Below are 24,366 nucleotides of genomic sequence, written 5' to 3'. Positions count from 1 at the left end.
GTGCTCCAGCCCCTTCCCCAGCCCCGTTGCCCTTCCCTGGACACGCTCCAGCCCCTCCATGTCCTTCTTGTCCTGAGGGGCCCAGACCTGCCCCCAGGATTCCACAACTTCCCGGACAAGCTGGAAACTTTTTTAGGCCCCCCCGGCTGTCAAAGCGCAAAGGCAACTGGTTTTGTTCCCTTCTTTCCCTGCAATTAACTCTGAACAACCGGGCGGGCCCGACAAGGTGCCCCGTGCCAGATGGGGATGTCTCACAGCCGCAGGCCGAGCTCTGCTCCGAGGGGACAGCAGAGCCCCCGGGGCACCGGGAGCCCCTCGGGCCCCTCCGCTCCCCCCTCGGGCCCCTCCGCTCCCCCCTCGGGCCCCTCCGCTCCCCCCTCGGGCCCCTCCGCTCCCCCCTCGGGCCGCGGCCCCGGCACGACCGCTCCCGTCATGCCCCGCGGCGGGCGAGACCACTCGGCGGGGGGGGGGGGGGGGAACTGCCCTCCGCGCGGCCCCAGCGCCCTCCCCGCTCCCGGAACAGCCCCGCATGGCGGCTCCGCCGTTCTCGGGGCGCACCGGGAGGGCAGCGCCCCCCCAGACCCCCCCCCCAGACCCCCCCAGGGCTCCCCCCGGACCCCCCAGTCCCCCCCCCCGGACCCCCTTGGCCGCCCCGGCCGCCGCGCATGCGCAGTGCCTCCCGGGGCCGCCGCGGCTGCAGGCGCCGGGGTCTCGCCTCTCACCCAAACCTGCTGGCGGCGCCGGGGGGCGGGGAGGGGGCGGGTCCGAGCCCTCTGATTGGGCGGCGGGCCCGCGAGGCGGGCCGCGATTGGTCGGTGCGGGCGGGCGGCGCGTAGGGTGCGCCGGCAGGGGGGGGGGTGCGGCCGCTCAGGCCTCCAGAAGGTTCCGCCGCTCGAGCCGCCGCGATGCTGGGGCCGCGGCCCGTCCTCGTGCTCAGTGAGTGCCGGCCCGGGGGGCCACGGGGGGGGGTCCCTTCCCTCACACGCGCCGCCGCCTCCTCCCGCCGCCCCGTGCGGGGTCCCGGGCCCGTCCCGAGGCGCTTCGGCCCCGCGGGCCCCGCTCCCCGCGCGGGAGGCCTCGGGGCACCGGCCCCAGCGCTCAGGGAACCGGCCCCGCCGGGCCTCGGCTTCTCCCGGCCGCTCCTCGGCACTTTGCGCTGGGCTCGGTCCGCCCCGGGAGGCTCTCGCCGCCCTCCACGATGGGGGGGAGTTTCTTTCTGCTCGAGTTTCTCCCTCTCGTCTCTCCCGCTGCTTTCTGCCCAGAGAAAGGGGAGGGCTTTTACCTCTGCTTTTACCCCAGAGCCGGGCAGTGGTGGCCCTGGGGTGCCGGCCTGCACCCCTTGTTCTTTGAGCCATCGAACGGTTTGGGTTGGAAGGGACATTAATGATCATCCAGTCCCACCCCTGCATGGGCAGGGACACCTCCCACCAGCCCAGGCTGCTCCAAGCCCCATCCAACCTGCCCTTCAACACTGCCAGGGATGGGGCAGCCACAGCTTCCCTGGGCAGCCTGGGCCAGGCTCTCCCCACCCTCACAGCCAAGAATTCCCTCCTCAAATCTCATCTCCATCTCCCCTCTTTCAGCTTAAAACCATTACCTGCGAGTGACTCCATTATGAGAGCAGAGCAGCAGGATCCTCTCCCTGACCTGCTGATGCTGCTGCTTTTGCAGCATCCCAGGACAGGGCTGGTTCCTGGGCTGCCAGTGCACGTGGGCAGCTCATGCTGAGCTGTCCTCACCCAGTTCCTGGTGCTGCTTCTGCTGTTCCTTTGTTCTGCCTTACAAATCTATACACACAGACATCCACTTCTGAATTAAATCTATGCCCGTCCAGTCTCAGCATGTAAGAAAAGCAAAGCACCAAGCCCAGGGATTCTTTAGGAGAGACCCTTTTGACAGTCCCCAGATATAGTTGTGAGTCTGTGGCACAGCAGTGCCTGCTCACCCCCGGGTGCCAAAGGCTGAGCAACACTTAATTGAAATCTAAAACTTAATTTTAAACTATTGCTCTACTTTCTCTGTGTGAGTATCTGTAACTTTTTTGCCTGGGAGCTATAGTGCAGCAGCTCCAAGGCTTTGTGGGCTCTGGCAGGTTCTGGTGTGTCACTGTTTAATATTCTTGGGGGAATCTTTCAGAGTTGCAAAGTCTTGAGTGATGATGCTAATCAGGAATCCTGTTATAATAAGAAATGTTGTTTGACACTCTTCTATGAATGCCCTGGTTTATGGCAGCTGTGGCATTTATATCATAAACTGGGAATTCAGAACTGGTCACATGGAGTGTGTGTAGCTGAGAGGGTGTCTGGGATATTGTCACTATCACTGTTTCAGCCTTGGCCTTGTCTGTGAGATCCAATTAAAGTTCTATTTGTGCTTTAATATTTTGGGGTTTTTTTCTGTGTGTTTTAGGTCAGAATATGAAACGTGAGTCTGGAAGGAAAGTCCAGACTGGAAACATCACTGCTGCTAAGGTACCACATTCTCATGTCAGGCTACTTTGGTTTAGTGGTGGGGTTTCTTGTTTGTTTTGTGTGGGGTTTTTTGTTGTTTTTTTTTTTGGGGGGGGGGGTTGTTTTTGGTTTTTTTTCTTTAAATGTGTCTGCATGTGTCTCTGTCTCTCTCTCCCCCATCTGTCTGTCTCTGTCTCTCTCTGTCTCTCTGTCTGTCTCTGTCTCTCTCTGTGTCTCTGTCTGTCTCTGTCTCTCTCTGTCTCTCTGTCTGTCTCTGTGTCTCTCTCTCTGTCTCTCTCTCTGTCTGTGTCTCTGTGTCTCTCTCTCTTTCTCTGTCTGTCTCTCTCTGTCTCTCTGTCTCTGTCTCTCTTATCTCTCTCTCTCTCTCTCTCTTTCTCTGTCTCTCTCTCTTCATGTCTCTCTCTCCCTCTCCATCTCTCTCTGTCTGTGTCTGTCTGTCTCTGTCTCTCCCTCTCTCTATTTAAGAGGCAAAGCTGGATCTGAACCAGGGGTTTCTCAGTCTTTATGACTCCAGAGTAGAAGCAGTATAAGAAAGAAAATTTTCCCTGTTCACTCAGGGGTGCAGTGTGACCAGATGCCCCCCTGACCTTCCTCTGCAGCACCCAGAGGTGTGATCATGTTCCCATCTCATTTAGCTGCTGATGCAGTTTGGTGCCAGGGCTCTTAGGATCCCTGTGTTCTACTTTCCACACAGTCCTTAACTTCTGCTGCATCCCAGCAACTGCAGAGTTGTTGAGTCACTTATACTTTGCAGTGGCTGCTTTTTTTTCATGCAGATTGTAGGATTTTTCAGACTTTTTGACACCCTCCTGCATTGCCTCATTTCTTTTCTTCCTCCTAGACCATTGCTGACATTATCAGAACATGTTTGGGGCCGAGAGCTATGATGAAGGTAAGACCTTGTGGTGAAACACCTGTGCTGCAGGCTGGAAAACATTTAGTAGAGACTGTAGTTCTTGAAGTGCAAATGTTGCTTCTCTGTTGGTTGCAGATGCTTCTGGACCCCATGGGGGGGATTGTGATGACCAACGATGGCAACGCCATCCTTCGAGAAGTGAGTTTCTCCTCAAGGGTTGTCTTGCTGAACGTGGGACTCAGAGTCCTCCAGGGACAGTCCCAGAGCTGCCAGGCCCAGTTATTTCATCTTCTGAGCCAGCAAGCAATGAGCACTGGTACCAGGATGGGTCCTTACTGGGGAGGTGTTAAATACTTCAGCAAACACTCCTCACATATAAGCAGGTTTGATCCCAGGGTGGTGGGTTTTCTTGAAGGTTTTACAGAAGTGATGTAAATTCTCTGGTAATTGTTTTGCATCCAGAATGGTGGGGGTTGGGACCTCTAGAGATCATCCAGCTAAACCCCCTGCCAGAGCAGGATCACCTACAGTAGATCCCACTGGAACATGTCCAGCTGGGTTTGGAATGTCTCCAGAGGAGACTCCACAGCCTCCCTGGGCAGCCTGTCCCAGGGCTCTGTCACCCTCACAGGAAAGAAGTTTCTCCTTCTGTTTAGCTTGACCCTCCTGTGCTCCAGTTTGTGCCCATTGCCCCTTGTCCTGTCACTGGGCACTGCTGAGAGGAGCCTGGTCCCACCCTCCTGACCCCCCTGAGATAATTGAGTTTATGATACCCCTCCCCAGCCTCCTTTTCTCCAGGCTGAACAGCTCCAGCTCTCCCAGCCTTTCCTCACAGGGCAGATGCTCCAGGCCCTTCATCACCCTCATGTCCCTGTGCTGGACTCTCTCCAGTAGTTCCTTGTCCTTGAACTGGGGAGCCCAGAACTGGACTCAGTTCTCCAGGTGAGGCCTCACCAGGGCAGAGCAGAGTGGAAGAACCTCCCTTGACTTGCTGGCCACACTCCTCTTGATGCCCCCCAGGATGGCACTGGCCCTCTTGGCCACCAGGGCATGTTGCTGGCTCATGGTTTAAATCATTGCTGCCTTCCTGTGCAAGTTAAAATAACATCACAAAAATCATAATCCCTGAAAAACTGTGGGAAGCCCAACATTGTGAAATAAAAGGGCTTGTTATTTGGAAGGGGAAGAAAAACCTTTGCAGTAGTTCAGCAGAATGCCTTTGGTTGTCCCAAGGTCTGGAATTTGTTCCTCTGAGCCATGTGTGAAGTCTCAGCTTCAGTATTTCTGGAATAAAACCTTTCCCCTTGCTCCTGACCAGATCCAGGTCCAGCATCCAGCTGCAAAATCCATGATTGAGATCAGCCGCACCCAGGATGAGGAGGTTGGAGATGGGACCACATCTGTGATCATCCTGGGTAAGGAGGGGGGACAAGATCATAGAATCATAGAGTCTTTAAGGTTGGAAAAGGCCTCTTAAGATCATCAGGTCCATCTGTCAGGGTTAAGGCTGAAATTGGCCCTTTTTGCTCATCAGAGCCTGGTAATTGTGCCTTGGTAAGACAAAAATTCATTAGTTACCAGCCCTAAAATTGATCCTTTTGTTGTTTTTTCACCATGAAAGAGAATGCTGGGTTCATTGCAGAATCCCAGCATCATCTTGTTTGGAAAAGACCTTTAAGATCATGCAGTCCCACCATTCCCCCAAGCCCTGCCAAGGCCACCACTGCCCCGTGTCCCTCAGCACCATCTCCAGGGCTTGGAAACCCCTCCAGGGATGGGGACTCCCCCCTGGGCAGCCTGGGCCAGGCCCTGACAACCCTTCCCAGGAAGGAATTGTTCCCCAGATCCAACCTCAACCTCCCCTGGGCACCTTGAGGCCATTCCTTCTTACCCCATCAGTTGTGACTTCATTGAACAGACCCATCCCCACCTCTTTACATCCTCCTCCATGCTTTGGAAAGTTGTGTTCTTTCCCTGAGGTGGAATCATAGAATAGGGTAGGGCTGGGGCAGCCAAAGCTTCTCTGGGCAACCTGTAAATTAAAGGCACAGTTAATTAGGAGAGAGCAGTAGTTGATGTTAGAGCTCCCTACATGGATAACAAGTACTTCTCTGGTCTTCTGTCTTTGCTCTTGGTTGCTCTACTGACTTCTCTGTTACATTTTGATGTTTTTTTGGGTTCTGTTTTAGCTGGAGAGATGCTCTCAGTTGCTGAGCACTTCCTCGAGCAGCAGATGCACCCGACTGTGATCATCGGGGCTTATCGCAAGGCCCTGGATGACATGATCAGTATCCTGAAGAAAATTGGGTAAGTGTGAGCTGGGGCTGTGGGATGTGGTCATGGGTGCTTCCTCAGGGAATCATGGTGGTAGAATCCTAGAATCATGGAGTGGTTTGGGTTGGAAGGGACCTAGAAGATCATCTAGTTCCAACCCCCCTGCATGGGCAGGGACACCTCCCACTAGAACTTAGAATCTTAGGGGTTGGAAGGGACCTCTGGAGATCAGAGTCCAACCCCCCTGCTGCAGCAGGAACACCCAGGGCAGATCCCACAGGAACACATCCAGATGGGTCTTGAAAGTCCCCAGAGAAGGAGACTCCCCAGCCTCTCTGGGCAGCCTGTCCCAGGGCTCCCTCAGCCTCACAGCAAAGAAGTTTCTCCTCATGTTGAGGTGGAACTTCCTGTGTTGTCACTTGGTTTCCCCTCGTCCTGTCACAGGCACCACTGAACAGAGACTGGCCCATTCTTGACACCCCCCTGCAGATATCTATAGACATTCATCAGGTCCCCTCTCAGTCTTCTCTTCTCCAGACTGAACAGCCCCAGGTCTCTCAGCCTCTCCTCATATGACAGATGTTCCAGCCCCTTCATCATCCTTGTAGCCTGCATGGGACTCTTTCCAGTAAATCCCTTTCCTTCTGGAACTGGGCAGCCCAGAACTGGACACAGTATAATTGGAGAGTGACTCAGTGGGGTTATGACTTGATTATAGCTTGGAATAACGGTCCTGGTGCTGTTTGGTGTTTCCCTTGGGGTCAGCACTCCAGTAGATGTGAACAACAAGGAGATGATGCTGAAAATCATCAAGAGTGCCATCAACACCAAGGCCATCAACCGCTGGGCCGACCTGGCCTGCAGCATCGCGCTGGACGCCGTGAGGACCGTGGAGTTTGAAGAAAATGGCAGGAAGGAAATTGATATTAAAAAATATGCCAAAGTGGAAAAGGTGAGTGTGGCCTGAGCTGTGTCTGACCCGTGGGCCCCTTTCCCCTTCCAGGCTCCCAGTTCGCAGGATGCAGCAGGGAGAACGTGGTGCCACGGATCTACTGTCTGCAAGGTTTTTTGGTCTGTGCCTTTGGTCTTGTTGGTTTATAGTGAAAACAGGGGCAGTTATTTCAACTCCTTCAGAATCTTGGTCAAAAAGATAATTTAAGCTGTTTTATTTTCCATCTGCCAAGCACATGTTGCCTAGGATTGGGATGGGGAGGCAGTTTCTCCAGTTTCTCCACAGCTTTTCACTTCATCTATGTCAACGTGCTCTTAAAATTAATCCAGACTGGGACCTGGATGCATTGGGGCTACTGGAAAGAGTTTTCCAGTCCATGGGATGGATGGAGCAGAGGTTTCTGGAGAGCAGATTGACTTGCCTCATTTTCCCTCTTCCTTTGCCTGCCAGATTCCAGGTGGGTTCAGTGAAGACTCGTGTGTTCTGCGTGGGATCATGGTGAACAAGGACGTCACCCACCCCAGGATGAGGCGCCTCATCAAGAACCCACGCATTGTCCTGCTGGACTGTTCCCTGGAGTACAAGAAAGGAGAGAGCCAGGTAGAGCCAGGCATGGAGTCAGAGTGGTCAGGGTTGGAAGGGACCTCTGAGATCACCTAGTCCAACCCCCCTGCCAGAGCAGAATCACCTACAGTAGATCCCGCTGGAACATGTCCAGCTGGGTTGGGAATGTCTCCAGAGAAGGAGACTCCACAACCTCCCTGGGCAGCCTGGCCCAGGGCTCTGTCACCCTCACAGGAAAGAAGTTTCTCCTTCTGTTTAACTTGACCCTCCTGTGCTCCAGTTTGTACCCATTGCCCCTTGTCCTGTCACTGGGCACTGCTGAGAGGAGCCTGGTCCCACCCTCCTGACACCCCCTGGAGATACTGAGTTTATTATACCCTCCCTTCAGGCTCCTTTTCTCCAGGCTGAACAGCCCCAGCTCTCCCAGCCTTTCCTCACAGGGCAGATGCTCCAGGCCCTTCATCACCCTCATGTCCCTGTGCTGGACTCTCCAGTAGTTCCTTGTCCTTGAACTGGGGAGCCCAGAACTGGACTCAGTTCTCCAGGTGAGGCCTCACCAGGGCAGAACCTCCCTTGACCTGCTGGCCACACTCCTCTCGATGCCCCCCAGGGTGGCACTGGCCCTCTTGGCCACCAGGGCACGTGGCTGGCTCTTGATCAGCCTGTTGTGCACCAGGACCCCGAGGTCCTTCTCCCCAGAGCTGCTCCCCAGCAGGTCAGCCCCAGCCTGTACTGATCCATGGGGCTGTTCCTGCCCAGATGCAGAACTCTACACTTGCCCTTGTTGAACTCCATGAGGTTTCTTCCCACCCAGGTCATGCTGGATGGCAGCACAGCCTGCTGGGGTGTCACCACCCTCCCAGTTTTGTATCATCAGCCAATCTGCTGAGGGGACACTGTCCCTTCATCTAGTGTCAGTAATTAATACATTGATCAGGGCTGGACTCTGCAGTGAATCACAGGGGTTGAAAGGGACCTCTGGAGATCAGAGTCCAACCCCCCTGCTGCAGCAGGAACACCCAGGGCAGGTCACACAGGAATGTGTCCAGATGGGTCTTGAAAGTCTCCAGAGAAGGAAACTCCACAGCCTCTCTGGGCAGCCTGTCCCAGGGCTCCAGTGACCCTGGTCGACACCACGGGACACAGGTCTCCAGCCAGACTCTGCTCCACTCACCACAACGCTCTGAGCTCTGCCCTTCAGCCAGTTCCCAGCCCACCTCTCCTCAGTCCTGTGAGAGATGTCCACAGGTTTTCCTTTAAGACTAGTAAAGCCAACAAATCCTGACAGCTGATTAAAAGGATGAGCAGCAAAAGGCTCTTTCTCTGTGTCCTGCCTCTCAGGGACCTTTTGCACAGGTCAGGGAGTGGTGCTGTGGCATCAGCAGGAAAATACAACTGAGGCTCCAGTGCTTGTGCTCCCTGAAGCAGCTGCAGAGATTTTGTGTCTGAGTGGTGGCCAAGAGCCAGAGACAGACTCTGTGCTTTAATTAATGTTGAACTGACACAGCATCAGAGTTGATTTGATGGGTGTTTTGCAGTGGGCAGTTGTGCCCAGGCAATGTTGGAGGAGTTGAGATGGCTCAGGCCAGGGGGTCTGTGTCCTGGGTGGGGAGGAAGGTGCTCACAGCCCTTTCTGTGCAGACTGATATTGAAATCACCCGGGAGGAAGACTTTGCCCGCATCCTGCAGATGGAGGAGGAGTACATCCAGCAGATCTGTGAGGACCTGGTGAGAGTCAAACCTGATCTGGTCATCACAGAGAAAGGAATTTCTGGTAAGAGCTCCTGGGATCCCTCTTTATGTTGGATTTGTCATGATAAGCTTCATGTGTGTTAAATATTCAGTAACTTTAAAAAAGAACCCAACACCAAACTAAACAACACAACCCCCCTCCCCCAAACCTGATTTTGAACTTGACCCTGGTTTTGGTTTGTTTTTTAGTTTTCTAGAAGGCAGCCCAACATGGCAGGCAGTGAAGCTGGTTCTTGGGGTGCCCTCTCTGCATTGACTCTTCCCATCATGTTTTGCTTTTCCAGTATTTAGAAACAATATCAAAATACAAGTGAGGAGGAGTCTGGCACAGCAAGGAAAGCTGCACTGATTTCCCCTTGCACCTCAGCTTAAGAAGCTACATTGAGATCTTTCTATAATACTTTTTACTTTAAAAGACATACATTTTCATAGAATCATAGAATCTTAGGGGTTGGCAGGGACCTCTGGAGATCAGAGTCCAACCCCCCTGCTGCAGCAGGAACACCCAGGGCAGATCCCACAGGAACACATCCAGATGGTCTTGAAAGTCCCCAGAGAAGGAGACTCCCCAGCCTCTCTGGGCAGCCTGTCCCAGGGCTCCCTCACCCTCACAGCAAAGAAGTTTCTCCTCATCTTGAGGTGGAACTTCCTGTGTTGTCACTTGGTTTCCCCTCGTCCTGTCACAGGCACCACTGAACAGAGACTGGCCCATTCTTAACACCCCCCTGCAGATATTTATAGACATTCATCAGGTCTCCTCTCAGTCTTCTGTTCTCCAGACTGAACAGCCCCAGGTCTCTCAGCCTTTCCTCATATGACAGATGTTCCAGCCCCTTCATCATCCTTGTAGCCTGCATTGGACTCTTTCCAGTAAATCCCTGTCCCTCTGGAACTGGGCAGCCCAGAACTGGACAAAGTCCTCCAGATGTGGTCTCCTCAGGGCAGAGCAGAGGGGGAGGAGAACCTCCCTTGACCTGCTGGCCACACTGTTCTTAATGCACCCCAAGACACCATTGGCTCTCTTGGCCAGGAGGGCACACTGCTGTCCCATGGATCACTTGTTGTCCACCAGGACCCCAAGGTCTTTCTCCATGGGGCTGCTTTCTAGCAGCTCAACTCCAAATCTGTCCTGGTTCATGGTGTCCTGACACTGTTGATCCATCACTGAAGTTGCACAAACCTGATTCCAGACTTGGCCCAGCACTACCTGATGAAGGCCAACATCACTGCCATCCGCAGGGTGAGGAAGACAGACAACAACAGGATTGCCAGGTCAGTGTTGTCTCCTCTCTGGACTCCATTCTGGTTGCCTCGGGTGTGAAGTTCTGGTTCTTCTCTCCCCAGTTTTACCTGTGAGATCCAACCTGCCCCTTGTTTCTGTGCCAGGGCGTGCGGGGCTCGCATCGTCAGTCGCACAGACGAGCTGCGGGAGGAGGACGTGGGCACTGGAGCCAGGCTCTTTGAAGTTAAAAAAATAGGAGATGAGTATTTTGCCTTCATCACTGATTGCAAAGACCCCAAGGCTTGTACCATCATCCTGCGTGGAGCCAGCAAGGAGATCCTGGCGGTGAGTGGTGACTTCCCTCCTGTGCTGGGGTCCAGAAATCCTTGCTGCCTTTTGAGCAGCTGTTGGGTGGGTGAAGCAAGTGCAGAGGGGAGATGGAGATGAGATCTGAGGAGGAAACTCTGCACTGAGAGGGTGGGGAGGCACTGGAATGAATTGCCCCGGGAGGCTGTGGCTGCCCCATCCCTGGCAGTGTTGAAGGGCAGGTTGGATGGGGCTTGGAGCAGCCTGGGCTGGTGGGAGGTGTCCCTGCCCATGGCAGGGGGTGGGACTGGATGCAGCAAAATGGCTCCTTGTGTGTCCTACCTTGGTGGTCTCCAGTGATGGTCATTCCAAGGAGGTGATCCTTGGGCTGGAGCAGCTCTGCTCTGGAGCCAGGCTGGGAGAGTTGGGGTGTTGAGGCTGGAGAGGAGAAGGCTCCAGGGAGAGCTTAGAGCAGCTTCCAGTGCCTGAAGGGGCTCCAGGAAAGCTGGGGAGGGGCTTGGGACAAGGGCAGGGAGGGATGGGATGAGGGGGAGGGATGAAAACTGGGAGAGGGAGCTGGAGGTTGGAGATGAGGAGGGAATTGTGGAGTGTGAGGGTGGGGAGAGCCTGGCCCAGGTTGCCCAGGGAAGCTGTGGCTGCCCCATCCCTGGCAGTGTTGAAGGGCAGGTTGGATGGGGCTTGGAGCAGCCTGGGCTGCTGGGAGGTGTCCCTGCCCATGCAGGGGTGGGACTGGATGAGCTTTGAGATCTCTTCCAACCTGAAGCATTCTGTGTTCTGGAGCACCAAGACATTCCCATCCTGTGGGCTGGGCAGGGCAGGCACAACCAGGCTGTGCTGTGCTGGGGCTCCCTGCCCGCTCTGAGCGTGTCCTGCCCTGCCAGGAGGTGGAGCGCAACCTGCAGGACGCCATGCAGGTCTGCCGCAACGTCCTGGTGGACCCGCAGCTGGTGCCGGGGGGAGGAGCCACCGAGATGGCCGTGGCCCATGCACTGACAGAGAAGTCCAAGGGCATGACTGGTGTGGAGCAGTGGCCCTACAGGGCAGTGGCCCAAGCTCTGGAAGTCATTCCCCGGACGCTGATCCAGAACTGCGGCGCTAGTACCATCCGTGTGCTGACCTCACTGAGGGTAAGAGCTGGGCAGGGATTGTCCCCCTGTGCTGGGCACTGGGCAGGGGACACCTGGAATCCTGGGGGCAGGTCTGGGCCCCTCAGGACAAGAAGGACATGGAGGGGCTGGAGCGTGTCCAGGGAAGGGCAACGGGGCTGGGGAAGGGGCTGGAGCACAAGTGTGAGCAGGAGCAGCTGAGGGAGCTGGGGGTGTCCAGCCTGGAGCCCAGGAGGTGAGGGGAGACCTGCTGGCTCTGCAGCTCCTGAGAGGAGGTTGGAGCCAGGGGGGTCGGGCTCTGCTCCCCAGGAACAAGTGACGGGACAAGAGGAAAGGGCCTCAAGGTGCCCAGGGGAGGTTGAGGTTGGATCTGGGGAACAATTCCTTCCTGGGAAGGGTTGTCAGGCCCTGGCCCAGGCTGCCCAGGGGGGAGTCCCCATCCCTGGAGGGGTTTCCAAGATGTGGTGCTGAGGGACATGGGGCAGTGGGGACTGGGCAGGGCTGGGGGAATGGTGGGACTGGGTGATCTTAGAGGTCTTCTCCAACCAAAGTGATTTGATGATTCCATCTGAAGAGGATGGTTCCTGCTGTGTCTCACCCTCACATCAACCATCTTTCCCTGCTGGGGGTGGAGCAGCTTCTCAGGCCCTTGAGGGGGCAGCTCAGGAGCTCTAGCCTCTACGTTACAGGAAACCCCTGTTGAAGTGACCCAGTGACTGGAAGGCTCTTGTTGGGCTTTTCTGCATCAGGTGGGCTACAAACCTTGTTCCTGAAGGTTTGTGCCAAATCTGTAAGCATGGAGAAGGAATTTGCATGGCTTGATGGAGGCACTGGAGCTGAAAAAGAGAACAGGTGTAACTCCTGAGATCCTTGTTTCAGGCTGCTCAGTCTCTTGTAAAAACTCCAAAATTGAGAAACTTCTGATGAGCTTTTACTATTTCCTCAGCCCAAGGTGGGTTTGAGTTTCCAGAAAGTGGATTTGCTGTCACACTCCCTCAGTGGTGACTTGTCCTTCTGCTTCCAGGCCAAGCACACTCAGGAAGGCAGCCAGACCTGGGGGGTGAACGGCGAGACCGGAGCCCTGGTGGACATGAAGGAGCTGGGGATCTGGGAGCCACTGGCAGTCAAACTGCAGACCTACAAAACAGCAGTGGAGGTGAGGAGGGGGTGAGCTCTGCAGTCTCGGGGGGGCTGTGGGGTGAGGGGGGGGGCTGCAGCACCTGAGGAACCCCCACTTGGGATTTCAGGAGGGTTGAGTTTTTGATCCTGTGGCTAAAGTCTGTGGTGTTGGTCCCAGCTTTTCCTGCTTGCTGGGCTGAGCAGGAGCTGCTCCTGGTCCTGGGTGAGAAATCTGGTGCCAGCAAAGTGCTGGAATCTGCTCAGTGGCCCTGGGAGCTTTTGCCCTTGGGACCCTTCAAGCAGCCTCAGAACCACAGGATGGTTCTGGTTGGAAAAGACCTTTAAGATCATCGAGTCCAACCAGAACCTCTGCTCTGGAGCCAGGCTGGGAGAGTTGGGATGTTCAGCCTGGAGAGGAGGAGGCTCCAGGGAGACCTTAGAGCAGCTTCCAGTGCCTGAAGGGGCTCCAGGAAAGCTGGGGAGGGGCTTGTCACCAGAGAGGGCAGTGACAAGACAAGGGGTAATGGTTTTAAACTGAAAGAGGGGAGATTTAGGTTGGACATCAGGAAGAAATTCTTCCCCATGAGGGTAGGAAGGTGCTGGAACAGGTTGCCCAGGGAGGTTGTGGCTGCCCCATCCCTGGAGGTGTTCAAGACCAGGTTGGATGAGGCTTGTGCAGCCTGGTCTGGTGGGAGGTGTCCCTGCTCAGAGTCAGGAGGTTGGAACCTGATGATCTTTAAGGTCCCTTCCAACCTTCACCATTCTATGATTCTATGATCACCCAACTCAAATCATGCTCCTAAGTGTCTCTTAAACAGGGATGGAGACTCAACCACCACCCTGTGCAGCCTATTCCAGTGATTAATGACCCTTCCCAGGAAGGAATTGTTCCCCAGATCCAACCTCAACCTCCCCTGGGCACCTTGAGGCCCTTTCCTCTGGTCCTGTCACTTGTTCCTGGGGAGCAGAGCCCGACCCCCCTGGCTCCAACCTCCTCTCAGGCAGCTGCAGAGCCAGCAGGTCTCCCCTCACCTCCTGGGCTCCAGGCTGGACACCCCCAGCTCCCTCAGCCTCACATGAGCTGCCCCCTCCCCCGTGTTGATGATCCAGTTCTGAGCAGTTTGTGCTGGTGTTGGATCAAAGGCAGCTCCTTGAAGGGACACCAGACACAACTGGTGTCCCCTTTCCAGGGGCTGTCCCTGCCGGGCACCGTGTCCCCTGCACGTGCCCAGATGATCGTTTAACCAAAGGCAGAGGGTGTTTGGGGGGGCTGGGGGGGGCTGCATTCCTGGTGATGAGCTCCTGGCTGGAGCTGGGCCGTGGGTTTCTCTCCCCAGACTGCAGTTCTCCTGCTCCGCATCGATGACATCGTGTCTGGGCACAAAAAGAAGGGGGATGATCAAAGCAAACAGGCGGCGGCGCCAGAGGCGGCCCAGGAGTGAGAGGGGAAGGAGCTGGAGGGAACCACCCTGTCCTGGGGTGGAGCTGGGGGAGAGTCTGTCTGCAGTCGGTGGGAGGGATGGGATTAAAAAACCACCCCAAGAAGGGAGGGGAAAGGGCTGGTGTGTCCTGAGGGTCCCTCGGGGAGGAGATGCTGATGCTTCGTGTCTCCGGACTGTTAAAGTTCTTAAAGAGTTGCCTCCAAAATAAACCACCTCATTTCAGCCTGGTTGTGCCTTCAGTGTGGGTCAGGGAGGAGGGGGGATGGTGGCAGAGGTTCTGCTCGGGGCTGGGTCCTGCCAGGGAGCCCGGGGGTGGGTCAGGATGGGCTGGGACCCTGGGCTGGGACCCTGGGTCACCATCTGCACTGGCCCCCAGCAGGGTTGTCCACCCCCTGCTCTCCCTGCCCACTCCTCAGGGTGCCCCCAGGGAAGGTGGCTCCAGGAGAGACCCCCGTGGTGGAGGGGACAGGGGGGATGTGGGAGACAGTCACAGCTTTCCCTGCCACCAGTGACTTTGCTGTTGAAGGACAAAGTCACAGCATTTCATGTCACTCCCACAGACCACGACTCATTGGGGGCTTTTTACTCTTGTTTTTTAGAAATGTCTGTTTGAACCAAGTCATTTTTGATCAGGTGATTAACAGATCATTAAATACTGGAAACTGTAAATCTCAAGTGAGAAGGATGAGCAAAAGCAGCAACGGGGGGGAAGGAAGAGCAGCAGCTTGTGCTACACTTCACATTCCTGTGACGAGGATTTCTGAGGCAGAAATCATTCCGAAAAAGTTGAATTATTCCTCAAGGTTTACAGTCCAGAATCAAGTTATTTAAAACATTCTGGGCTGTGAGGGTGGGGAGAGCCTGGCCCAGGCTGCCCAGGGAAGCTGTGGCTGCCCCATCCCTGGCAGTGTTGAAGGGCAGGTTGGATGGGGCTTGGAGCAACCTGGGCTGGTGGGAGGTGTCCCTGCCCGTGCAGGGGGTTGGATCTCATAATCTTTCAGGTCCTTTCCAACCCAACCCCATCCCGTGATCCCACCAGCCCAGCCCCACCTCCCGAATCTTTGGGCGGCGGCTCCTTTAAGAGTCCCGGAGGGGGCGGGGCGGGCGCCGCGGTCACGTGAGCGGCGGGAGCCCAACATGGCGGCGGGTCTCGTGCTGCTGCTGCTGGGGGCGCTGGGCGGGGCCGCGCGGCAGGTGAGGGGGGGTCCGGGGGGTCCCAGAGCCTGGGGGGGCTCCAGGAAAGCTGGGGAGGGGCTTGGGACAAGGGCAGGGAGGGATGGGATGAGGGGGAGGGATGAAAACTGGGAGAGGGAGCTGGAGGTTGGAGATGAGGAGGGAATTGTGGAGGGTGAGGGTGGGGAGAGCCTGGGCCAGGCTGCCCAGGGAAGCTGTGGGACCTGCCCTAAAGCTGCTCCGGAGCAGCCGGATGTGGAGCAGCGACCGAGCTTGTTGAGCAACACTCGGGCCGGGCTTTGGTGCTGCTGGGGAAGCAGCTTCTGTGCCCTTCTCTAACCAGGAATTGCTGAGTTCGGAATGGTGCTGGGTGGGACTGACACCACTCACGGAATTACAGACCCGTTTGTGCTGGAAGGGACCTTCAGGCTCATCCAGATCCAACCCCCTGCATGGGCAGGGACACCTCCCACCAGCCCAGGCTGCTCCAAGCCCCATCCAACCTGCCCTTCAACACTGCCAGGGATGGGGCAGCCACAGCTTCCCTGGGCAACCTGGCCCAGGCTCTCCCCACCCTCACAGCACCGAATTTCTTCCTAAGATCTCATCTCCATCTCCCTCTCCCAGTTTCCATCCATCCCCCTCATCCCATCCCTCCCTGCCCTTGTCCCAAGCCCCTCCCCAGCTTTCCTGGAGCCCCTTCAGGCACTGGAAGCTGCTCTAAGCTCTCCCTGGAGCCTTCTCCTCTCCAGGCTCAACACCCCAACTCTCCCAGCCTGGCTCCAGAGCTGCTCCAGCCCTCCCAGCATCTCTGGGGCCTCCTCTGGCCTCTCTCCAGCAGCTCCATGTCCTCCCTGTGTTGGGGACCCCAGAGCTGTTCCCAGCCCTGCAGGGGGTCTCCCCAGAGCAGAGCAGAGGGGACAATCCCCTCCCTGGCCCTGCTGCTCACGCTGCTGGTGACAGCCCAGGACACGGGGGGTTTCTGGGCTCCAGTACATGGTGCTGCCTCATGTTGAGCTTCTCCTGCCCCAACACCCCCAGGTCCTTCTCCTTGGCTGCTCCATCCATTCCCACCAGCCTGGCTTCGTGCCTGGGGTTGCCCAACACAGATCCAGGACCTCTCCTCCCTCTGCAGGTGTCGATGCAGTACAACCCTGGCTGGAACAGCTCCTCTGTGAACCTGCTGCACGTGCAGGCCGTGGGGCCTGGTGACACCCTGCACTACATCTGGAGCAGCATCGGGGCCCCCGCGGTGCTGCTGGTGGCCACGGAGGGCAGGAGCAGTTCCCTGCACATCAACTGGACCCAGCTGCTCTCGCCCACTCCTGCAGGTGCCATCTGGATCGACCCCCCCAGCAGTGTGGTCTACTCAGCTGCCATTGTTTTCACCAAGGTACCAGAGAGGGAGGTGACCTTGCTCTGGGAGAGCTGCCCCGAGGTGGAGGGGACATGGGGGGTTCCAGAGCTGTTGGTCTTCAGCTTTCCCAGCTGCAGCAGAATGGCTCCTTGTGTGTCCTGCCCTGGTGGTCTCCAGTGATGGTCATTCCATGGAGCTGATCCTTGGGCTGGAGCAGCTCTGCTCTGGAGCCAGGCTGGGAGAGTTGGGGTGTTGAGCCTGGAGAGGAGAAGGCTCCAGGGAGAGCTTAGAGCAGCTTCCAGTGCCTGAAGGGGCTCCAGGAAAGCTGGGGAGGGGCTTGGGACAAGGGCAGGGAGGGATGGGATGAGGGGGATGGATGAAAACTGGAAGAGGAAGATTGAGATTTAGGTGAGATATTAGGAGGGAATTCTGGGCTGTGAGGGCAGTGAGACCCTGGCCCAGGTTGCCCAGAGAAGCTGTGGCTGCCCCATCCCTGGCAGTGTTGCAGGGCAGGTTGGATGGGGCTTGGAGCAGCCTGGGCTGGTGGGAGGTGTCCCTGCCCGTGCAGGGGGTGGGACTGGATGAGCTTTGAGTTCCCTTCCAGTTCAAACCATTCCATGGCTCTATGATTCCAAGGTGCCTTGAGATGTTTGCCCAGGGCAGCTCCTGTTTGGTTTCCTCCCCCTCCCCGTGGCAGCTCCTGCCCACGGACCACAGCACAGGGTGGTGCTGTCCCTGTCTCATGGCCCCTCTCCCCTCCCTCCTCCCTAGGTGTTCGAGTACAGCGAGACCCCAGCCCTGCAGGAAACCTTCTACCCCACCTACGACCTGTCCGAGTTCTCCTGGGACAGCATCAACCACACCCTGAACCGGGCGGCGCTGACGGCCGAGCTGGCGGGCGTCCCGGCCTCCCCCCCGGGGGGCAGCTTCTCCAACGGCAGCCTGGCCTTCCGGGTGAGCCCCCGGGCCTGGGAGGGGCAGCTGCTCTGCTGGGGGCTGGGGGAGCAGGAGCTGGGCTTCTTCAGCCTGGAGAAGACTCCGGGAGGACCGTGCAGTGACCTGATGCCTGGAAGGGGCACACGGGAAGGCTGGGGAAGAGCTGCTCAGCAGGGCCTGGAAGGGTGGGACAAGGGGTGGTGGTTTTAAGGTAGAGAAGGGGGGATTTAGGTTGGATGTTAGGAAAAAGTGCTTCAGTGTGGGGGTGGTGGGTCAGTGGAACAGGTTGGCTGGAGGGATATTGAGGGCCCTGTCCCTGGAGACATTCAAGGTCAGGCAACCTGAGCAGCCTGGTCTAGTTGATGTCCCTGCTTCTTGTAGGGGGGTTGGACTAGAGGACCTTCAGAGGTCCCTTCCAACCCAAGACATTCCATGATTCTATGATAATATCGTGTCCCAGGCACCTTCTGGAGAGGGAAGGTTGCTCCTTGGTGCCCCCTGACCCGTGTCCCCTGCAGGTGACAGCCTACGGGGCGGGCGGCCGTGACGAGCCCCTGCCCAGGCTCCTGCACACGGCAAACAGCTCCAAGGTGGAGTTTGTCCTGGCTGGGGTGGCCCCGCGGGGCAACAGCTCCCGCTTCCTGCTGGAGGTGGCCACGGTGGAGGAGGCAGGGGTGGTGCAGAAGCTGCGCTCCTCGCGCTCCATCGACGACGAGTTCACCCCCACCGTCTTTGAGGTGAGCCCCTGGGCCAGCCTGTCCTCCCCACGCTGCCTCACCCCGGCGTGGGGCCCACCCTGCCCTCACCTGGCCTCCCGTTGCTCTCCCTCTGCCAGATGCTCTCCCTGGAAGCCGAGGCCCAAAACAGCAGCTCCAGGCTCAGCTTCCTGCAGTGGAAGGCGACAGCCTACGGGTCCCGGAGCCCCCGGCGCGAGGACGGCATCGAGTGCCGGGCACGGGGGCTGAGAGGGGGCAACTGGACCCTGCCCGTGTCCAGCATCATCCCAGCCTACTTTGGGGAGGGTGTGGGCAGCACCTACACCGTCAGCGCCATCAACATCTCCTTTGGGGGAGAGGATGGGAAGGTTTACCAGGAGAAACGTTACCTGAGCTGGTGAGCGGGGCCCGTTGGGCGTGGAATGATGTTCTCCCAGTCACTGGGAACCCGCAGCCAGGGGAGCTGCCAGGGTGGAGGGTTTGTCTGTTGAGTAACTGTCTCCTTTCAGAGAATCACTGAAGGGTTTGGGTTGGAAGGGACCTTAAAGATCCTCTAGACCCACCCCTGCATGGGCAGGGACACCTCCCAGCAGCCCAGGCTGCTCCAAGCCCCATCCAACCTGCCCTTCAACACTGCCAGGGATGGGGCAGCCACAGCTTCCCCGGGCAAACTGAGACTTTTCAGAAGTCTGTGTTTGCCTGTGATCCTGTAGCAAGGAGCTTTCCAGTTTATTGACACATTCCCTCCCCCAGGCTGGGCGACCCTCTCCTGCCCTGGTTCCTACTAAGTAACCTTGACCTGACCCTGTCAGGGTAGGAAGCCTCAGATATTCCAGCCCTGGGTTACAGCTGCTCCCCATCTCCATGGCTGATTTCCTTCATCCCCTCCTGCAGGTCGGCACTGCTGGGCTTTGGGCAGCCCCCTGAGGACACCTTCTCCCCCCTGGTCATCTCCATCATGGCTGTGGCACTGGGCACCCCCACGGTGGTGCTCCTGGTGGGCAGCTGCCTGGTCCTCTGTGCCCAGAGGAAACGCTACTCTGAGTATGAGCCCATCAACTGAGTGGGATGATCCCTGCAGAGGACTCAGGATCCTTCTTTGTCACCAGGGAACAGCCATGGCTGCTGCAGGGGCTCCAAGGCCTGTGGTCTCCTGTGTCCTCCTCTCTGTCCCTGCAGTCCAGCTCAGAGGGGACATGGGCAACATCTGCAGCAGTTGCCCGGGCTGTGTGTCCCTCTGTCCTGCCGGGAGGTCCTGCCAGGTCCTGTGTCTGGTCACGCTTCTTCTCTGCTTCCTGCTGATGCATCCAGCCAAGGGAAGGGACTGGGGGGAGCTGGTTGCCTGGAGCCACTGCAAGATCCTCCTTCTGCCACGGGGTAAAACCGCTGTTGTCACGTCTGCAGCCACGTGGGGCTGTGTCCTGTGTCCTGTGTCGCTCCTTGTTTCGGCGGCTCTAACCAGGGACGGGGCTGGAGGACACGGCGGGGGGCTGAGCCCGCTCCTGCCACTCTGCAGGCAGCTTTGCTGCTTCTCACCGCGCTGGGGGCATCCCAGAACAGCCCCCCCAAACCCTGCTGGGGCTCACGGACCCCTCAGTCCCCGGAGGGACTCCCAGTGCCCCTTTGCAGCCCCTGCCTGAGCTCAGGGACGTCCCCTCAGCCCCCAAAGCACCGACGCAGCCGCGGTCTCCACCGCTGGCTCCTCAGGGAGGTGCTGTCAGGCGCTTGGAGCCTTGGGGTGAGCGTGGTCGGGGGCTGCTCGGTGCTGGCAGAGGTACCACCTCACTTGGGGGTCGCTGGGTCTCCACGTTCTCCATCACTGACTCGTGTTTGACCAAATAAAGTGGGTTTCCAAGAGGTTTCCTGTGGAGACGCGGCGCGATGGGTGAGGGGGAGGAGAGCAGCTCTGGGCTGCAGGTGCTGGAGCTCGGCAGGAGCCAAGGATGAAAACAACCCCGAGATGAGGAGGGCTCCCTTCCCTGGGTCAACGCTGGGATGGCTTCACCAAGCAGCCATGGGGGCAGCAGGAGCCCAGGCTGACCCTGCTGGGTTGTCCAAAGGGTCAGGCTGATCCTGTTCCCTGCCGGGGCTGGGCTGCAGTGGGGGAGGATCCAGGGACAGGAGGCTGGACAAGCCACCCCGGGGAGGATTTAGGGATGGAGGAGCTTCTCCTTCCATTCGGTGGCCCTTTAACTGGTTTGGGTTATGCCCGAGAATTGGAGAACTCAGGGAATCAGACTCACCTGGGGCTGGACTCCCAGGGGCTCCTTCGTGTCTGCAGAGGGTTTTGTGGTGGGACCCGGTGTCCTGGGGTGGCTGCCCAGCCCCAGCCCGAGGCAGCAGCCAGCCTGGTGCCACCTCACCCCTCCCTGCTCTCCTGGCTCCTTCCTTGGGGCAGGGCTCCCTCCTGCCTACTCGGTGAACTGGTTTGTGAACCAGGACTTGAACCTCCACCAGAAGGAAGAGGAGGGACAGGCTGGGTGGGACAGGTGACACAGCCACGCAGGGAGCCAGGAGCAGGATGCAGGGCTGGGAGTTGGAGAGTTTGGGGGAAAACATCATTTTCCCCCCCTTTCTTTGGGGCTGGGTGATGGAATCCCAAGGGTGAAGCTACAAGTCCTGGCAGCCACGAGTCTACCCCAGCCTCCCCAAACCAACCACAGAGCCACTTGGTGAAGGGCTTTATTGGGCAACACCAGCTGCAGCCAGAGGTTGGGCAGATCCCACCCCATCCTCACGGAACAGGGCTCACTGGGTCTTGCTCCAGCCTCTGTTCACCCTCCTGCAGGAAACTCCCAGCAGTGCAGAGGGCTCTACAGCTCCACCAACACCCTGCTGGGGCTGGGCTGGGTCTTCCTCCACCCCTCCCCACCTCAAGGCTCCCAAGGGAGGGTGGTGAGGTGGGCTCGACCCCTCTGCACCTCCAGGCACCTCCTCTCCCTCAGCCCCAGTACCGCAGTTTGGCTCCTCTCTCCTGGGGGCCCTCCTGGGGCTTTGGTGTTGCCACAGCAAGGAGGTTCTCGGGCTCCAGGACGAACATGCTGTAGAGGTTCCAGAGCAGCATGGCCAGGAGTGGCAGGAAGGTCATGCTGAAGCCGAAGGCGCGGAAGGAGCGTCCCATGGCGTAGGACAGCCAGAAAATCAGCCTGGAGGGGCAGGGAGGGGCAGGGTCAAGCCTTGGGGACAGCTTCTCTAGGGGTTCCTGCCCCAGAGAGGGTTTGCCAGGCATGGCTGCTGTGGCAGGTGGGATGAGGGATGGAGTAATCATAGAAACATCGAATCATCATCAAGGTTGGAAAAGACCTTCAAGACCATCAAGTCCAACTGTCTGCCCTTCAACCCCTGATCCTTCCCCTGTGCTGGCTCTCCTGGCCTGGTGAGGATGGAGTTTGCACCAAGTCATGGTGTTTGCCACCATGGACAGACCATGTTTGCACCCTGGGCACTGCCCTGGTAGGGTAAAGGATCCACTTCACAGAATCATGGGATGGTTTGGGTTGGAAGGGACCTTCAAGATCATCTAGATCCAACCCCCTGCATGGGCAGGGACACCTCCCACCAGCCCAGGCTGCTCCCAGCCCCATCCACTTACCGGGAGATGGCAAAAAGCCCCGTGAGCAGAGGGATGAGCTTGAGGAGCTCCTGTGGGAGGTAGGTGACCAGCACAGCCATGTTGAAGAAGTAGAGGATGAAGAGGTGGATGGACTGGGAGACGAAGGTGCGGTGGATCTCCACCTCCCTCTGCAGCTCCCCAAAGGGCTCCAGGGCAGAGAAGCAGAGGCGGGAGATGCCGCTGACGATCATCCCTGGGGGGCAGAGAGAGGAGCTGAGCAGGCACCCATGGGGGGCTGCACCGGGGACACAAGGGCTGGGGAAGGAGCAGAGGGATCCAACGGGGTGGGAAGAAGGCAGGAAAAGTCAGTCTGCTGATCCTGGTGGGAGTGCTGGAGCTGCAAAGAGCTCATCCTGGGCTCCTTGCTGCTCCCCCAGGACCAGTGCAGCCCAGGGGAGGGGGTGAAGGGCTCTGTACCCCAACCCCCCTGGTCTCTGTACCCCAATCCCCTGGTTTCTGTACCCCAACCCCCTGCTTTCTGTACCCCAGCCTCCTGGTCTCTGTACCCCAACCCCCTGCCCACTGCTCTGGTTTGAGAGGGCACAGCAAATGTGCTGGTATCAACAGGAGGAAAGAGAGAGAGGGTCTTTAGGACCCCGAAGGAGCCTGGAGGGTTGGAACAGAGAGGGGTCCGGATTCCCTCCTAATTCCTGCCAACCTCTGTAAAACCCAGAAGAAAAGCCCAGCCCTTTTCCTGCCCCCTCTTCCTTGTGCTGCTGTGCTTCAATTCACCAAGTGCTCTGCACAATCCAACTCCCTTCGGTGCTGGGAGGAGCTCTGGACCCCTCACCTGAGCTGGCCTTGCTGCAAGGGACCCTCACCCACCTATTCCTGCCATCATGGGATGGTTTGGGTTGGAAGGGACCTTCAAGCTCATCCAGTCCCACCCCCTGCATGGGCAGGGACACCTCCCACCAGCCCAGGCTGCTCCAAGCCCCATCCAACCTGCCCTTCAACACTGCCAGGGATGGGGCAGCCACAGCTTCCCTGGGCAACCTGGGCCAGGCTCTCCCCACCCTCACCCTCCACAATTCCCTCCTCATCTCCAACCTCCAGCTCCCTCTCCCAGTTTTCATCCCTCCCCCTCATCCCATCCCTCCCTGCCCTTGTCCCAAGCCCCTCCCCAGCTTTCCTGGAGCCCCTTCAGGCACTGGAAGCTGCTCTAAGCTCTCCCTGGAGCCTTCTCTTTGGGATTGGTTTTGTGTATGAACGTAAGTTCATAGATTTGCTCCTCAACCCACGTTGCTCCCCTTTCCCTGTTCCAATAAACCTGCTCCAGTTTTAATTTCCACCCTTTAAGTCTCTCTTCCTTACTCCCCTTTTATCTTCCCTTGGGAAGGGGGGGGGTAACAGAGAGGGAGGTAACAGAGAGGGGGGTAAAAGAGGGGAGGGTAACAGGGGGCTTAGGGTAGGGAGGGGAGTAACAGAGAGGGGGTAATGGGGGGGGTAACTGAGGGGGGTAACAAAGAGAGGGGTAAAAGAGGGGGGGTAACAGAGGGGGAGTAGCAGAGAGGGGGTAATGGGGGACAGCGGGGGGGTAGCAGGAAGGGGGTAATGGAGAGGGGGGCAATAGAGAGGGGGGTAAAAGAGGGGGGTAACAGAGAGGGAGGTAACAGAAGGGGGGTAAAAGAGGGGAGGGTAACGTGGGGGTAATGGGAGTAACAGAGAGGGAGTAACGGGGGGGGTAATGGGGGGGATAACCAAGAGGGGGGCAATAGAGAGAGGGATAAAAGAGGGGGGGTAACAGAAGGGGGTAAGAGAGAGGGGGGGTAACAGAGATAGGGGGTAAGAGAGAGGGGGGGTTAAAGAGACGAGCGTAATGGGGGGGTAACAGAGTAAAAAAGAGGGGAATAACGAGGGGGGCAACAAAGAGAGGGGGTAACGAGGGAGTAGCAGAGCGGATAACAGGGGGGCAATAGAGAGGGGGGTAAAAGAGGAGGGGTAAGAGAGGGGGGGTAATGGGGGATTGGAGGGGTAACGGGGGGGTAACACGGGGGGGGTAGCAGAGAGGGGGGTAGCCGAGAGCCCCCCTGCCCCCAGCCCGAGCCCCTCACCCAGCACGATGGGGAAGGTGGCGAAGGTGGCGCAGCGCAGGGCGTAGAGCAGGCGGGCGCTGGGGGTGGGCAGCAGGGGCGCGTCGAAGGGCAGGAAGGCGTAGGCGCCGTAGAGGAGGCAGGGGCAGAGCAGCAGGGCCCCCAGCACCGAGGCCACGGCCTTCAGGCCCCCCCTGCCGCAGGGGCAGCAGGGCCCCGGGGGCTGGGGTTTGACCACCAGCCCCTCGAAGCCCGGGGGGTCCCTGCAGCGCGAGGGGCCCCTGGGGAGGAAGGCCTGGTGCTCGCGGGGGCTGCTGCTGTGGGGCACGGACCCCCCCGAGCCCTCCAACCGGGGCCGGGGGGCCGGCTGCCTCTCCTGCCTGCCCGGCGGGCGCTCGATGCACAGCGGGTCGATGGGCACGAAGACGTGGGCAGCCACCAGGGGGGCTTCCT

At 58.1% G+C, this 24,366-nt stretch overlaps 3 protein-coding genes across 4 annotated transcripts in view; 2 read left to right on the top strand and 1 right to left on the bottom strand.

The window, feature by feature from the left end:
- Positions 1-823: 823 nt before the first annotated feature.
- CCT3 (chaperonin containing TCP1 subunit 3) lies at positions 824-14,307 on the top strand. Its single transcript, XM_051641027.1, has 14 exons — positions 824-936; positions 2,410-2,471; positions 3,313-3,363; positions 3,463-3,525; positions 4,646-4,742; positions 5,517-5,634; positions 6,367-6,553; positions 7,004-7,153; positions 8,759-8,891; positions 10,060-10,141; positions 10,256-10,436; positions 11,300-11,545; positions 12,549-12,680; positions 13,981-14,307. Exons 1-14 carry the CDS (start codon positions 906-908, stop codon positions 14,083-14,085), a joined length of 1,638 nt encoding a protein of 545 aa, XP_051496987.1. The 5' UTR covers positions 824-905; the 3' UTR covers positions 14,086-14,307.
- A 901-nt stretch (positions 14,308-15,208) lies between these two features.
- On the top strand, positions 15,209-20,128 carry GLMP (glycosylated lysosomal membrane protein). Of its 2 annotated transcripts, none has more exons than XM_051641074.1 (6): positions 15,209-15,279; positions 16,394-16,651; positions 17,387-17,569; positions 18,070-18,288; positions 18,387-18,664; positions 19,162-20,128. In XM_051641074.1, the coding sequence occupies exons 1-6, from the start codon at positions 15,223-15,225 to the stop codon at positions 19,328-19,330; spliced, it is 1,164 nt and encodes a 387-aa protein (XP_051497034.1). In that variant the 5' UTR covers positions 15,209-15,222; the 3' UTR covers positions 19,331-20,128. The 2 variants fall into 2 exon arrangements, with proteins under 2 accessions (XP_051497034.1, XP_051497035.1); XM_051641075.1 differs by having other exon boundaries at positions 15,216-15,279; positions 16,374-16,651.
- An 832-nt stretch (positions 20,129-20,960) lies between these two features.
- TMEM79 (transmembrane protein 79) overlaps positions 20,961-24,366 on the bottom strand; it is a 4,912-nt gene continuing 1,506 nt past the window's right edge. The window contains exons 2-4 of the mRNA XM_051641237.1: positions 23,935-24,364; positions 21,860-22,073; positions 20,961-21,413 (exon numbers count right to left, since the gene is read on the bottom strand). Of these exons, the coding sequence (XP_051497197.1) occupies positions 21,209-21,413; positions 21,860-22,073; positions 23,935-24,364 (849 nt within the window). The 3' untranslated portion in view covers positions 20,961-21,208. The remainder of the gene's footprint in view (positions 21,414-21,859; positions 22,074-23,934; positions 24,365-24,366) is intronic.

Source organism: Apus apus, chromosome 27 (assembly GCF_020740795.1).
Source record: "Apus apus isolate bApuApu2 chromosome 27, bApuApu2.pri.cur, whole genome shotgun sequence".
Taxonomy (NCBI): Eukaryota; Metazoa; Chordata; class Aves; order Apodiformes; family Apodidae; genus Apus; species Apus apus.
This window is presented reverse-complemented; position numbering and strand designations above follow the sequence as displayed.

Excerpts from the sequence above, each read along its gene's own strand:
- CCT3 (XM_051641027.1), top strand. The coding sequence starts at position 906 with ATGCTGGGGCCGCGGCCCGTCCTCGTGCTCA. Across the intron at positions 937-2,409 it reads GCGGCCCGTCCTCGTGCTCA|GTCAGAATATGAAACGTGAG; the intron begins GTGAGTGCCGGC and ends TGTGTGTTTTAG. Across the intron at positions 3,526-4,645 it reads GCAACGCCATCCTTCGAGAA|ATCCAGGTCCAGCATCCAGC; the intron begins GTGAGTTTCTCC and ends GCTCCTGACCAG.
- GLMP (XM_051641074.1), top strand. The coding sequence starts at position 15,223 with ATGGCGGCGGGTCTCGTGCTGCTGCTGCTGGGGGCGCTGGGCGGGGCC. Across the intron at positions 15,280-16,393 it reads TGGGCGGGGCCGCGCGGCAG|GTGTCGATGCAGTACAACCC; the intron begins GTGAGGGGGGGT and ends CTCCCTCTGCAG. Across the intron at positions 18,665-19,161 it reads GAGAAACGTTACCTGAGCTG|GTCGGCACTGCTGGGCTTTG; the intron begins GTGAGCGGGGCC and ends CCCCTCCTGCAG.